Genomic DNA, 15886 nt, shown 5'->3' with positions numbered 1-15886 from the left:
AAAAGACGAATTAAAAATGACAAAAACTTTACATCTCACAAAAACTAAAACAAAAAGAACAAAAACTAAAATCAAAATATAAAAAAAACAAGATTGTACATATATTTTTTTTAAAAATTTAAACTTTAAAATTAAAATGAATAGGGAAAATATAAAACTAAATTCAAAATATTACTAAATACTAAGTATAGTAATGATACTAAAACAACACTGCTTCATATCGCAATACTTTACATAAATTTCAAACGACAAGAGATGTAATGGTAAATATTTATTTGTTTTTACGAAAAGCTGTACGGAACATCTAGTCCATATATTTCAGGGATAGTTAAACATGAAAAAAAATAAAATGCTACTTGATTGTCATACTTTCATCCTTGTGGATTCTACCCACTACTGATGACACGATACAAAGCACAGTTACGTGTGTTCAATAAGGTAGTCTCACGTCAGTATGATGAAAGAAATATTTCATGTTTTATATTTGGATCACATATAGGATGATAAAATAACACAAGAGCAGCGTTAACACCGCTTGATCTCACTTTGGTTGATCCTCTGACAGTTGGTTTGCTTTTCCAACCTTTACAGCCATAAAAACGGCACTGAATCTGAAAGCTTTCTGGCCATAAGTGCCAAATCCGGTCATTTAAAAAGTGCATCAAAGCTGCTGGAGAAATGATGGCAGATACTGCCAAAACCACACGCTTAAAACATTCAGAACTGGAGCAAGATGTTTTTTCAAGATGGAGTTTGAAACACGGTGGTTTATGCTAGCCTGTTTCCGCGCACGGGATGAAAACATAAAAAAGGTAACTGTGACTTTTTATCTCACTATTTGGACTTTTGTTCCTGTTTATATCTCACAATTCTGAAACTAAAGAATTGCAAGACAAAGTCGCAATTCTGAGAAGAAAAGTCTGAATTGACATAAATTTGCAATTGCGAGAAAAAAAATTGAGTTACGAGATAGAAAGTCACAATTACATTTTTTATTCCACGGAAGAAGCAAAAAAACGCAATTGCGAGATATAAACTAAAGAGGTATTCTAAAGAAATAAAAATTGATCTCGTAATTCTTTTTTGCGCTACAGAATAAAAAAGGTAATTGCAACATTTTATCTCACAATTCGGATTTTGTTTCTTGCAGTTATGAGATTATATCTCTCAATTTGGAGAAAAATGTAAGAATTGTGAGATAGAAACTAAAGAATTGTGAGAAAAGTCTAAATTGACATATAAACTAGCAATTGCAAGAAAAAAATCTAAATTGCGAGATATAAACTCAAAATTACGAGATAAGAAGTCACAATTCGATTTTTTATTCCGCAGCAGAAGCAAAAAAAAAAAAAAAAAAAATTGCGAGATATAAACTAAAGAAATATAAACTATTTTTTTGTGCCACGGAATTCAACGTGCAATTGCGAGAAAAAAAGTCAGAATTCCAAGATACAAATTAAAGCATATTAACTTGCAATTGCAAAAGAGTCAGAATTGTGAGATATAAACTCAGAATTATGATTAAAAAGTCACAATGATCTTTTTTTTTTTTTTTTTTTTTTATTGCTTAGCAGAAACAAAAAACACTATAACTACATATAAACCCAGAATTGCTTTTTTGGTTTCTGCCACAGAAATAAAAGTAAATGTGGCTTTTTATAAACTAAATATATAATCTAAGATACAAACTAAAGAATTGTGAGATATCACAATTCTGAGAAGAAAAGTCCAAATTATATAATACTCGCAACTGCAACAAAAAGTCAGAATTGCGAAATATAAACGCAAAACGTAAAAAGTCGCAATTACCTTTTTATTTTTTTATTCCCTGGTGGAATCAAAAACACAACTGCAAGATATAAACTAAAGAATTGAGAGATGTAAACTCGCAATTGCGAGAAAAAAACTTTATATATTTTATATCTCACAATTCAGCTGGGTTTTTTCCTGCCACAGAATATAAAAACATAATTGCGGCTTTTTATCTCACAATTCAGACTTAATTTTTCGCCATAATGAGAAAAAAAGAATTGCGACATGACTTGTTGACTTGATTCAAGTTTATTGCCACATCAGCATCAGAATTGCGACATTTTGAGAATGGCGAGAAACAAATCTGAATTGTTAAATAACTTTTTTTTTTATTTTTTATTCTGAGGTGGAAACAAGCTTCCACAGTAGTTAGTCGCTTTAAGTTCTGCAAAATATTCTTGCTAACACAGCGAAGAATAAAGCAGAATTTGAACGGGAAAAAAAGAAATTTAAACAACGGCACTTATGCTGCATGAGATTTTGGATTATCGTCTGTAATTACATAATCATAACAATAAAACGTATCACTTGCACTTCGAAGTTTCACTTTGCTCGATCAACAAGTTGAGTTTCAAAGCAAATCGATAGTTGCAGAAAAAAGTAGTCGCGTTATACTTTAAGTGCAAGAGCGGCAAATACAAATCGTATGTTTGCTGCCGAATTCAGCGTGTTAAAAATTTAGCAAAATTCTTTCGAACGACTTGTGCCACGCTAAAAACATTTCACGAGCAAAGCACAATGACATGATATTTGCTTGAAGCTTCATAAAAATGAAAATACATACTAATCAGTAAGTAAAGAGAAAAAAAAAAAATATATATATATATATATATATATATATATATATCATATATAATATATCCTAGATTGTCTGAAAATGACAATTTGACAACACAGAATGAAACTTAAACATATGGAAACATTTCAAGTACTCTGAAAAATAAAAACTTTGTTTCCTCGCGACCCTCATATAATTCATCATGGCCATATAAAGGAGTATATATTATCCTATTTTACCACTTAGACAAAATACATATATATATATATATGCATACATATATATTCATATAGAAATGTAATCTCTCAACGTTACAAATGTGCATCTCATTTTTTCTTTCGATCCTGGGTGCATCGTGGACAGAACCTGGAAGAAAGAACAGAAACGTTGTTTTCTGATGTTCGAAACAGAGATATTGCCGGTTTCTCGTGAACAGACCGACGTACCATTTCCCTTTGGGTTTCGTTGTCAGATCAACGCAAGCGAAGTGAAACCACTCAATGGGACACTGTTAACAAAGGCATTTTTGTTAAATAAATACTATGAGGAAATGCTAATAAACTGTTTAAAGCGTTACGTCGTACGTCTGGGTTGTCGCATCCGATCATTTCTCCATATGACACTTGGTGGCACAGGCAGTATGTGGGCTCATTGGGGTCAACGGGCATGTCTAAGACGTCTGACGGGTGAACTGGAAGGATGGATTCAGAGAACTCAGGGCTGCGGAAACGAGAAAACAATGTAAATGTCACTTCAAACCTGTATTTTTGAGTTTGTTTCTTCATCAGATTTGGAAAAATGTAGCATTGCATCACTTGCTCAGCAATGGATGTGAATGGGTGCCGTCAGAACGAGAGTCCAAACAGCTGATAAAAACATCTCAATAATCCACACCACTCCAGTTAATATCTTGTGAAGACAAAAGCTGAAACAAATCCATCATTAAGACGTTTTTAACCAGCATATTTGTTTAGAGCTGTTTTGGACTGGTGCTTGATCTGAGCAGATTTCTCTCCTGATTCAGACCAGAACACTTTTTCACTGGAGGATTATGGATAGTATTTCAGTTAACAACGTCTTAATGATGGATTTGTTTCTTATAAACGCAGTTTTTAGCTTCACAAGATTACTTACTGGATTACAAGATTACTTGTGGATTATTGTGATGTTTTTATCAGCTGTTTGGACTCTCATTTTGACGGCACCCATTCACTTCAGAGGATCTATTGGTGAATGCTGTATTTCTCAAAGTCTGATGAAGAAACAGTTCCTAATCAGTTCTTCTAAAGTTCACGCACTGCGACTCTCACCTGTTCTTAATTTTCTTTTTCCGTGGCGAGTCGTCGTCTGAAGATTTGCGTCCTCTTCCTTTCGACCGTCGTTTTTCCTTCAGGCTTCCTCGACCGCCTACTTCTACGAAGGACAGCAGTTGGGTTTTATTATCCTCGTACATCATGTTGATTATGACATGTGTTATATTTGGCCAAATCAAGCCACAGTCTGTCTTACTCTTGGCCGTTCTGTTGTCTGGACTTTCGTAGCCACTGACTTCCAACTTTTCCTTCAGCTCATTCTCAAAGCGAGCGAGATCGGCATCCAGCCTTCGGATGTGTTTGTCCACCTGGTGACAAAATGCTCACGTTATTTTTAATAATAATACCAACAACAAAATGAATGCAGATTCCCAGTGCAAACAGGGAATATGCAGTATTTTAATCAAACTATTTAAAAACATTAGTCATTGGCTATTTAAACATCTATCATTATTTCCTATTTTTATCTCTTTCAAATAAAGTTAAACTAAAAATCATATAAACTGCAAATTCTACACAAATATTTTAGAGCAGAGTATAAAATACAAAATATATATATTGGATAAATCAGATTTTTGATAATACAACTGTCTCTACTCAAATATTTCAGAGCTGAGTGTAAAATACAGATTTTATAATTTACTATAAACATTGTAACATTTTGACAATAAAACAGTTTCTGCTCAATTACATGTTGTACAGCTGAGTATAAAATAGATAATTATGTTTACTATTAAAGAAATTTTAATAGTAAGCATTTTTTACTCAATTTAATATTTTAGAGCCGAGTATACGATACAGGAAATTATATTTATTAAATATAACAAATTTAATTATTTTTAACAATAAAACAATTTCTTCTCAATTAAATATTTCAAAGCTAAGTATAAGATACAGACAATTATTATTCTTTACTATAAATAAAAATTATATGATTTTTGACAATAAAAGTTTTTACTCAATATTTTAGAGCTGAGTATAAAACACATAAAATTATATTTACTATTAAAATCTATGATTTTTGACAATAAAACAGTTTCTCAATTAAATATTCAAATAAAATACAGAAAATTACATTTACTATAAAAAAAAAAACTCTATGATTTTTGACTATGAATTAAATATTTCAAATCTGAATATAAAATCCAGAAAATAATGTTTACTACAAGAAAAAATATTTATGGTTTAAAAATAAGATGCTCAAAAAAAAAATGTTAAGAGGCATTTTCAGTATAGAAAATCCTGAAATAACAAATTAAAAATGAATTAACATTTATGAATATAAAAATATTATAATATTTCCAGGTTTCCACCCAAACGTGATTAAAGTCACTCACATCTAAACTCGATTACTGACCATTTCGTACGTCTGCATGGCGAGCTGCACTTTGTCGTCGCTGTATTCTTTGCATTTGCTGAATCCGTTCTGAATCTTCTGCAGGTGCTCCACTCTCTGATCCGGAGCCAGATTTCGGACGTTTTTAATGTATTCTTCCGCAAGCTTATCGATTTCGCATTTCTTTTCTGCGAAAAAAGAAGAAAAAATAAAACATATTCATCGATGAGCAGTAAATGCAAAAGCAAAACACATCCATCCATTCCACCCAAGTTGTGTTTTTTGTAATTCATATTTAATGTTCCAATGATGCCCAGAAATGCTCCCTAGGTAGACAGCACACTACGATTTGAGACGCAGCCCGGGTGTCATCTCACCCTCTGCTCTGTTGTCAAGTTCCCGCATGAGTGTGAAGTTTCTCTGGAGCTCACAGGGCAGGTTTTCAATGCCTAGGGTCATAAAAAAAAAACACTCATAATTTAATATGTTGTTTACATACATGAGGAAGTTCTGTATCGAGTCAGTCACCGTCCACTCTTTATTCTGAAGCAGAAAACGTACAGAAACCTGTCTGTTTTTATTAAACACATGTGTTATTTCCATACACACACACATGAAATCTCACTAGAGACATAAAAACAACATCAGTTTGTTGACTTAGCATGTTGTTAGCATGCTGGCTAACTACTTTCCGTCCTGTGTTTACAACTTGCTGTGGCTTTACAGTACATGTATATATAATGACCTAACAACTAAATAAAAGAATACATTAGATTTAATGTTACGCGGTTTTATACAGTCGAAGGGAAGCTAATCAACCTGTTGGCTTACTAGCTGCAGCTCGCTAATGCTAATCTGACATTAGCCACCAAAACATCCTCAAACTAGACCTTTCAAAACGCCTTCATTGCGCCTAAAATGTCGTTAAATCTAGCGTAATACTACCGAAATTAATTCTACTCACTGTCGAGATAATGTTCGAGATAAATCGCTGTCGCCATGGTGACGGTCTTCACTCGTCCGCGGCGTGTTTTTCTCCTCCGCCAGTCCGCGTGAGGTGGAACAACATTGGTATGTCATGAATAATTAATGAGGCAACTCTCTGCTGGTGACGCTTGTGAATGCCGTGTTTTGATTGGCTGGCAATGGGGCTTGGCTCATTAGCGTTCTTCTGATGTCCATCGCCGTAGATCGATAGATGTAGAGAGAGAGAGAGAGAGAGATATGACAATACACAAAACATTAATATAAATCACTGCAATAATATTTTACATATTTATTTTACATTTAAACTATAAAACAAGTGTTACTGTTGGAATTAATTATATACATACATACATTATATATATATATATATATATATATATATATTAAATGTATTTATTTCATAACACTTCAAACATTTAATATAGACGCTATCATATAATAATATTTAATGCGTTAATTTAAGGCAATAACATTGTAATATTAGTTATATTAATGCATTATCATAATGTAAATATGGACCTTTTAATATTCAAAAACATTAATTAACACAATAAACATTAAAACATTATTTATTTAGAACGCATCAATAACTTAAAATTTTACAAAAATATCATATTTAATGTATTAATTTAGTGATAAAACATTATTTTACAATATTAGTAATTTGAATGCATTATTAAAAAAGCAGTATTAGCATAATATTTATTATCAAATATATTGACTTTTTTGTTTTATTTTATTCATAATCAAAAACATTTACATTTAGTAATTTAGCAGACAATTTGTTTAATAATAAAATAATAGTAAAAATGCTTCTATTGTCCTCATTTGGATTAAAAGCATCTGCTAAATGTAAATGTACTAATATTAATAATCAAATACACAACTTTAGCAATTATATATAATACTTTATTGCATAAAATTAATGATCAAATATAACATTTATTGTAGTAATGTAGTATGTAGTAATATATATATAAATATATACTTATACATATGTGCTTTATATATATATATATATATATATATATACTTATTAAATGTATTAAATATAATAAATAATAAAAAGTAATAAAAAAATAATTATTTTATCCTATCATTTTAATATTTAAATGAGGCACAAACAATATTCAAGAACGTGTTGAACCCACGTGACTATGCTGTAACCCGGAAGTACTGTGGGTGGCTCTGTGAACAGCGCTGAGTGTGAATAGTTTTGGAGTTTTTCCTCCTGTAAGATCGCACGTGCTTTACACCTGACACTTTAAACACACGACTCTACTTCTCTACTGTCTCGATCGATAGTTACAGTATATGATTATACATATTAACCATTCAACGGTGTGTTTAACTCTCTCAGCTCAGCGATGCGTGTGTTAAATTAGATGGACGCGTCAGAGGAGCGCGATGACGCGGACCTGCGGGCTCAGGTGAGTCGGTCACGTGATGCGTGTGTGTGTGTGTGTGTGTGTGTGTGTGCGTGCGTGTGTGTGTGCGTGCGTGCGTGCGTGTGTGTGTGCGTGCGTGCGTGCGTGTGTGCGTGTGCGTGCGTGCGTGCGTGTGTGCGTGCGTGCGTGCGTGCGTGTACTTGTTTATGCTACATTGTAAGGACCAAATGTCCCCACAAGGATAGTAATACCAGAGACTTTTGACCTTATGGGGACATTTGTTAGGTCCCCACGAGGAAACAAGCTTATAAATCATGCAGAATTAAGTTTTTGAAAATCTAAATATGCAGAAAGTTTCCTGTGAGGGGTAGGTTTAGGTGTAGGGCTTTAGAAATGACAGTTTGTACAGTATAAACACCATTACACCTATCAATGTCCAAATAAAACATGGAAACACAACATCTGTGTGTGTGTGTGTGTGTGTGTGTGTCACAGATCGAGGAGATCGAGGCGCTGTCCTCCATCTACGCGGAGGAGTGGTGTGTGATCGATGAAGCAGCCCGAGTCTTCTGCATCAGGGTCTCGGATGACTCTCAGCGGCCCAGACTTACGCTCTGTTTACAGGTGTGAGAGTCACAGAGCTGACCCTCTGACCCTGGACCACAAAAACAGTCATAAGCATACATTTTTTGAAACTGAGATTTATACATCATCTGAGAGCTGAAGAAATAAATTGAAATAAATGAAAATCTGGAATCTGAAGGTGCAAAAAAATCTAAATATTGAGAAAATCACCTTTAAAGTCATCCAAATGAAGTTCTTTGCAATGCATATTACTAATCAAAAATTTACTGTAGGACATTTTCAAAATATTTTCATGGAACATGATCTTTAATTAATATCCTAATGATTTTTGGCATTAAAAAAAAAGGATAATTTTGACCCATACAATGTATTGTTGGCTATTTCTACAAATATACCCATGCTACTTATGACTGGTTTTGTGCTGCAGGGTCACGGTTGTGTTTATGAGTGTTTAATGTGTGTTTCTGTTTGTTTGAAGATCATACTTCCTCCAGATTACCCGAGCTCAGCGCCTCCGATATATCAGATCAAGTAACGTTATGTCTGATTGCTTTCATTCTGAGTTTTGGGTTTTGTGACCTGAATATGATATTTGATTGGCATGTTGTTTTGTCCGGACAGCGCCGGCTGGCTCAGAGGAGCAGACAGAACCACTCTGTCCAACAGTTTAGAGGAGCTGTATGTGTGAGTATGTGTGTCAGTGTAATATACACATCAGTCATGTGAGTCTACAGAGACTTCATGCAGAGCTTCATAACTGTACGTGTCATGTGTTATGAAAAAAAAAAAAAATTATTCAGTATAATATGAGCCTATCGTGTTATCACTGTTATATATGTATATAATATCTGTTACATATACAGATAATGTTTTAAATGTAATATAGACATATATATATAACAGATATATGATTATTATATATAATATTTTATTCTGTAATATTAATGGTAAATTATCAGTATATATTTAGAACACAATTATTTAATATAGCAGCAAATATATTATTTTAATAATAAATAAAGCATTAATATTAGTCATTACAATGCATTATTAAAATAAATGTTAACATATTCAATTTAATATGGCCTTTTATATTATTACTAATAATAATATACAAATATAATATTAATGTCATGTATTTAAACCACGTCTATAATTTAATTTAGCAGCAAAATATCATATTTAATATATTGATTTATGGTAAATGAACCGTTAATATTAGTAATTTGAATGCAATGTTAAAATAAATATTATTAACAATATATTTTCAGTATTATGTGGTAATTTAGAATGCTAATAATAATATTAATGTAATATAATTAATATATTCATTATGTGTTATTTTATTCTATAATAGTAATGATCAAATATGTAATGTATCTATTGATAACATCTCACATGATGAGCGAGTTTCTTGTGTTTTTTAATATAGGGAGAACACAGGGGAGAGTATTCTGTACCTGTGGGTGGAGAAAATAAGAGAATTCCTCATAGAAAAATCACAAAGTGCAGGTAAGAACTAACGTAGCTTGTGCTGAATTAGACTGAACTTTAGTTATCCTTATTGTCATTTTTTTTGCTAATGATGAGTCATGAAAGTGGCTTTTCTGCAGTAATACCTGTGCTGATGTGGGGTTGTACAGTAGAGGGCAGTAGACGGTCACTCCATGTGTCTTTTGCTGAAATGTGATGCAAGATGCTCAAAATCTGTCTTTATTATGCAAGACTGATGCATATCTAGGGACTGAATGAATAGGTTTGTCGTGGGAGAGAAATTAGATGGTGAAGTCAGTAATGAACATGATTCTGTTCACAAATACACGTGAAGTATTAGACTTGGCTCATACGGCCGAGTCGTTCTTGGTTAATCTTCCCCACCTTTCTTTATTTTTAATGTGATGTGTGAATGCATTCAGTGTCATTGGCATTGCATGTCTGTTGATTTAGATGCATATTATGTTGCTTTGCTGAGTGAAACTTTTCAGCTTTATATTCTGCAGAACATAGACAGACTTACAGAAAGTAAAACCAGACAGGGAGAGGTCAGCTGAAGTTGTGTTTTTCCAGACAGTACGAGCGTCTCAGACACAGACTGTGGAGCGTTTGTGCTTTTGGATTTTGTCACAGCACCAGATGCTTCTTCTGTGAACTAATTGCCCTCTGTTTTAAAGCCCCACCAGGGTTTTGTTGTGTTGTTTTGAGCGCCACGCTGGAAGCGCGCTCATTTTTGTATAAAGTGAACTCTGGAAAGCGGGAGAATTAGAGTCAGGAGGGGAATCACGCTGTCATTTATTCCCTCCGGCTTTTAGGGAACACGGCGGTCCACCGGCAGATGGAAATTACACATGATCAGATGCAAAAATAACAAAAAAGCATAGGTGCTCGACTTAGAAAAATCAAGCAAATGTTCAGGTCTGCGGTTTCATCAGCCCTTTGAAAAGAATAGGAGGCATACGGTGTTCTCTGCGGAAATATACAGGAAGGAGGCACAATTGAAACAGGTGCACGGGGCCTGCCGGCAATCAGGTACACGGCCTGTCATTAACCTAGAAGTAATAGACCCTTCAGCTCACGGAAAGCAGCCTCTTTTGATTGTTGAAAACTGGTAGGCGGAGAGCAGCATCTCAATAACTAAGGAAGTTATAAAAACTCGGCATAATGGCGCTGTGAATGCTGGCAGAGTCAAGAGAGTGTGGTGTGTAGTTAAAAATGGATTTCAGAAAACATTTATGCTTTTATCGAAAGCAGTTTCCAAATGGGAATGTCCCAAGCAATTTATCATGTATCACAAAAAAGATAGTTTGAAAAATGTAGCAGTGATGTTTTTTCTATCCATACAACGAAAACCAAAGGGATCCAAAGTCGTTTTGTTCCCAACATTCAACAAAACATCTAGCTGGCGCAAAACTAGCTTCTAAATGGGAATATTCCAAGCAATTTACCATGTATCACAAAAGAAGATATTTTGAAACATGTTCAAGCGTGTATTCCATTCATACAATGAAAGTCAGTGGGGTCCAAAGTCGTTTGGTTCCCAACGTTGTACATCTAGCTGGCGGTTTTATCAAAACTGGTTTCCAAATGGAAATATCCTAAACAATTTATTATAAATCACAAAAATTTTGTTTATTTCGTCCATACAGTGAAAGTCAATGGGGTCCAAAGTTGTTTCCCAACATTCTACAAAATACCTATATGGTGCTTTTATCAAAATTGGCTTCCAGAGGGGAATATCCCAAGTAGGGCAGGACGATTAATCATAAAGAAATCGAAACCAATATTCAGAACCTCTAACCGACATAATGTTCCCATGTCAGTTCGTTTTTTTAAATCATGTTAATACTTTCCCCTTAAAAACATACTTCCGTGTGTGTAGTCGGTGCTCTACGGATGTGTATGACCGTCGCGCTTCTGTCTTTTGTAGCATCTCGCGCATAAATGGCGCGTTAAATAATTAAAGCTTTTACACGCATCTCATCAATGTCAGTTCCAAAACTGTGGACCAATCAGAAGACCCCGGAGGCGGGACAAGCGTGCAAGCTTTTGTTTACAGTAGCAGATTGGCATGGCAACTTTTGTTTTTGACGGCAATATGGCGGAGTAGACATTCTGCGCTGCGCTATTTTTAAAAAACATTCCTGGTTTCGCATGACAATATTTAAATGTATTTTGTTTGCAAGAAATACTGGTTATTTTCTACTTTTTACATTTTTCCTTTTATTTATAAATTTTTTTTACAGTAAAATTGAAATGTGACTTTTTTTCATAAGACGTCTCATTTCAAGCAAGCTTTGATTTCAATTGTTCGTTGTAAATAGTTTGTTTCCATCAATTATTTTTAAATCAGAAGGTAAGAAATGCACTTTTTCACCTTTAATAGTTGAGTATATTTACAGTACAAACCTTTAATGAACTAACTAAAAATAAAAAAATTAAAAAATACAAATTAAAATAGTCACTCAATAATCGTAATCAAGGTAAAGTGTTAATTAATGGAGGTTTTAGGTCATACTGTCCATCCCTAATCCCAAGCAATTCATTATATCACAAAAGAAGGTATTTTGAAAAATGTCGAAGTGTTTATCCCATTAATATAATGAAAGTCAATGGGGTCCAAAGTTAGTTGGTTCCCAACGTTCTACAAAATATAGCTTGAGCTTTTATCAAAATCAGCTTCCAAATGGGAATAACCAAAGCAGTTTATCACACATCACAAAAAAGATATTTTGACAAATGTTGCAGCGTTTATTCTGTTCATACAATGAAAGTCAATGGGTTCCAGAGTCATTTTGAAGATTAAACTGTGGTTGTGGTAAATACTTGTCAACATCACATTACTTTTACGTTCATGCATTTGGTAGATGCTTTTATTAAATGCATTCAAGCAGTTCTTGCTCTCCTTGGGAATCGAACCCATGACCTTGTTATTGTAAGCTTCAGTCTACTTGTTTGAGCTACGGGAAGGTTCAATTCAGTGCGCTAAAGTCATGATAAAAATAACCCTGTTGATACCGACTGGGCGGTTGACAGGACCTCAGCACCTGACAGGATAATATCCCACGAGTCAGTACCCATAAGTCCAATCTCTGGATGGCAAGTTTCTACGTTCACACTTTTTCCCTGCATATTGAAATTCTTGTGAATCGCCGCACAATGTAAAACGTCAGGATGCTTTTCACTTGAGTGGCCCAGTCGCTCGTTCCCGTGTCATTTCTCCTCATTGTCCGCCTCAAATCTCTCTTGCCTTTGAACATAATGTTTGCCAAAATTATTGCACGCCGGATATTGGATCCATGCCTTTGATCTAGCCATCTCGATTAAGTCGAATTGTTTGGATAAAATGAACACAGCAGCCTGCCGCGGCGAAAGTAGATGGTTTTTTAAGAGCGCTCCTTCTCCCTCCTGTCACAGACCTTGGCGTTGGGGAGATCTAATCGTAATCGATGAAAAGACTTGTGCTGCCTTGACAGAACCTGTTAATCTTTTTCACCAGGGCTCTAAAAGTTCCCATGAGGTCAGTGGCAAGTCCAAGAATTGACCCTGATGGGTTTTGACACTCAGCTCGTTTTCTCAGCTCTTCTTTTTTTCTTTTTTTTTTTGAAACCTTTTTAAAGGAGGGAATTCGCTTTGTTAGCTTGGGTCGATAACACTTTTTTCCCCAAAAGTAGAGTTAATCTGAGTGTAGACATGTTTATTTGTTGTATAAAGGTGCTGTAGGCATTTTTCTGCCACATAAAATGTCCCTATTACCCGAAAGCTCACAAGGTGTCCTGAGAAATCACACTCCATGACAGCCCCTGATTCCTTAAAGCAAAAAAAAAAAAAAATCTTGCTGAGTGCCGGCTGTGCTTCTTATTTTTGGCTCAATCAAAAATGTGTAGGTAGCGGATGCCTGTCAATCATTTTTGCATGTTCGGGATTGGCTGATTTGGTTGGGAGGGAGACATTTTGTGAGGAGGCCAAGTCTCTGCATGTGGTTAGGTTTTTTTTTGGTCTTTTTACACATAATTTATCTGCATCCTGCTCGTTAGCATTTTACAGTATATCTGTTACATAATTTCCTGTTGATTGCCAGTTCCGTGATCTCCCATCATATAGGAGCTTCTCATTACTATCCCATAATAAACTCGTAATTGCAACGTTTAAGTCTTTGATTTGTAGTTCTGTCTGCCAGTAACGTGCTACAATAGAAGCTAATTACCCATTGGTGGTCTGTAGATGCAAAAAATTATTGCAATCTACGAATAACGTCAACTAGTTATCAATTTCAAGTGCTACTTGTTGCTTGCTGTTCCATACTAGTACGAGCAGTATGCAGTTTACCATCACTGGTTAACAGTCAGACGATAGTCCACTTCCAAACACCGCCGTATGAATCCTTAAAAGCTATTGTTTTTGAAGGACAGCTCTCCCACGCCTTTCGCTGAATGTGATAATTGCGACTGAAATTATGTATGTATGTCAACGGTTTTAATATGCAAATGAGTTTCCATGAATGGCGCGCTCAAGAGGGAAATGGAGCTCCAACTGAATGGAGGGGAAAAAATGGAAATGGCCGCGTGACTAGCCGTCCTGTTCGTTAGCAAAGTCCCATTAATTATTGCCACGAGGTCTTCATAAGGTGCCACACTCCATAAACTCAGATACACTCAATTACAGGCGTGTGGGTTGGCGAACGTATCAGATCTTGCTTCATTAGAACCCTGTAATAGAAACAAAATGACATGTTTGTAGACGTAACAAAGTTCGAGTGATAAGTCTTGAGAAAAAGTGCAAACGGTTCAAGGTGACAAAATTAAACGGCGGTAATCAGGATGTAATCAGGATGTAAACAGACCTTCTGATTTGACCTTCACCCATCAGTAAGCGTTCTGCACGTTGAGTCTTGACATCCTATCAGGACACCTAGATACGAGACACATCCCTGCTGACAAAATCAATCTCAAGGTGCAGTGCAGACGGTGATCCACTGCATGAGCACCTACTAGAAACCATCAGGGCAGAAACTGTGTGACCTCAGGCAGTTTAATCACTGCATGAATGCAGGATATCGCTGGGCTAAAGCCATTTTTCTGTGCACTTTCATTGTTGTTGTTGGCTAAAGGATCATTTTACCAATTTTCAACTTGCTTTGTATTGTTACAATGTCTGTAGTAGATGAAAACGAACTGTGTGTGTCGTCTTTCTCCGGCACCCAGATATCAGTGTGTATTTGTCAGCAGAAGTCTGTAGGATGCAAAGAGCATAATTTGGATGGGGAGAAACAGGATATGATGTTGCCAAATAATGAGTTTTTACATCGATCTGTTTTTCCACATGTATCATTATTCTCTGCACTCCTTTCGGTTCTTCATTAGGCCGTTGTCATTACACTGCAGGACTGTGACACAATCAGAACTTTGTTGGAGGCCTGTGTCTCAAATTGTAGTATGCACCAACTTTAAATTAGGTTAGCGTGACTTTCAGAGTAGCCAGTGCCCAGAAACCCTCTAAAAACAATAGATGACTAACTAGAAGCCAGCTAACCACCGTAAATAGTTTTTGTTGGCAGGGATTTTACACGAGTCCCATGCTCTGATGTAACCAGTGTGTGCAGATATAAAAAGATTTGTCAAAGAACCTGCATTCAGCATGTCAAGCAAATTGGAAGCAATTGACGATAGCGACCTTGTGTTGTTTACTACACCGTTCGTTTAACTCTCAATCTCCAGATCACGACTTCGACAGGTTGCCCGTGTCCTACGGAGAATCTGTCTTTTGAATGATTCATTAGTGTTTTGAAGAAACGAACGCCAAAGTTAAATCAAGCCCTTGATTACCTGTTTTGAACATCTGTTTCGTTCCAACTTGATTTCCTCTGTTTTGCTGATGAACGTTTCAGCTTTGACGACTCCGTGTGCGATTCCGAAACCCCATTGTTTCGCTGTGATGTGCTCAGTGTGCGTGCAGTTGTTTCTTTTTTGTAGTGCGAATATTACATTAGCGATGCTAATTTGTTCCCCCCACACGTTTTGGTAAACAAACAGGCCTAAATACACCCGGCTCCCAATACACGGCTCTCGTGCTTGGCGCTGACGTCACTTCGGAAGAAGTAACTTAATCTAATATCAAACTTCAGAGGGAAGGTAATTAGCGTCTTCCCTCATCAACTGAATGATTATAGGCCTAATACTTGACGGTGTCATGA

At 35.4% G+C, this 15886-nt stretch overlaps 2 protein-coding genes across 4 annotated transcripts in view; one reads left to right on the top strand and one right to left on the bottom strand.

Moving 5' to 3' along the window:
• Nucleotides 1-455: 455 nt before the first annotated feature.
• ing5a (inhibitor of growth family, member 5a) lies at nucleotides 456-6372 on the bottom strand. Its single transcript, XM_058761098.1, has 8 exons — nucleotides 6204-6372; nucleotides 5617-5688; nucleotides 5261-5427; nucleotides 4100-4211; nucleotides 3901-4003; nucleotides 3175-3310; nucleotides 3037-3098; nucleotides 456-2956 (listed from the first exon to the last, which is right to left on the bottom strand). The coding sequence occupies exons 1-8, from the start codon at nucleotides 6238-6240 to the stop codon at nucleotides 2917-2919; spliced, it is 729 nt and encodes a 242-aa protein (XP_058617081.1). The 5' UTR covers nucleotides 6241-6372; the 3' UTR covers nucleotides 456-2916.
• Nucleotides 6373-7373: 1001 nt separating this feature from the next.
• Nucleotides 7374-15886, top strand: part of impact (impact RWD domain protein) — a 29771-nt gene continuing 21258 nt past the window's right edge. For 2 of the 3 annotated variants that reach the window (XM_058761097.1, XM_058761095.1), the window contains exons 1-6: nucleotides 7374-7459; nucleotides 7587-7656; nucleotides 8110-8238; nucleotides 8678-8730; nucleotides 8821-8883; nucleotides 9632-9711. In XM_058761097.1, coding sequence (XP_058617080.1) covers nucleotides 7612-7656; nucleotides 8110-8238; nucleotides 8678-8730; nucleotides 8821-8883; nucleotides 9632-9711 — 370 coding nt within the window. In that variant the 5' untranslated portion in view covers nucleotides 7374-7459; nucleotides 7587-7611. The other variant, XM_058761096.1, reaches the window with a different exon arrangement.

Source organism: Onychostoma macrolepis, chromosome 22, assembly GCF_012432095.1.
Source record: "Onychostoma macrolepis isolate SWU-2019 chromosome 22, ASM1243209v1, whole genome shotgun sequence".
Lineage (NCBI taxonomy): Eukaryota > Metazoa > Chordata > Actinopteri > Cypriniformes > Cyprinidae > Onychostoma > Onychostoma macrolepis.
Note: the sequence above shows the minus strand (reverse complement) of the source record. Positions and strands in the feature narration are given on the sequence as shown.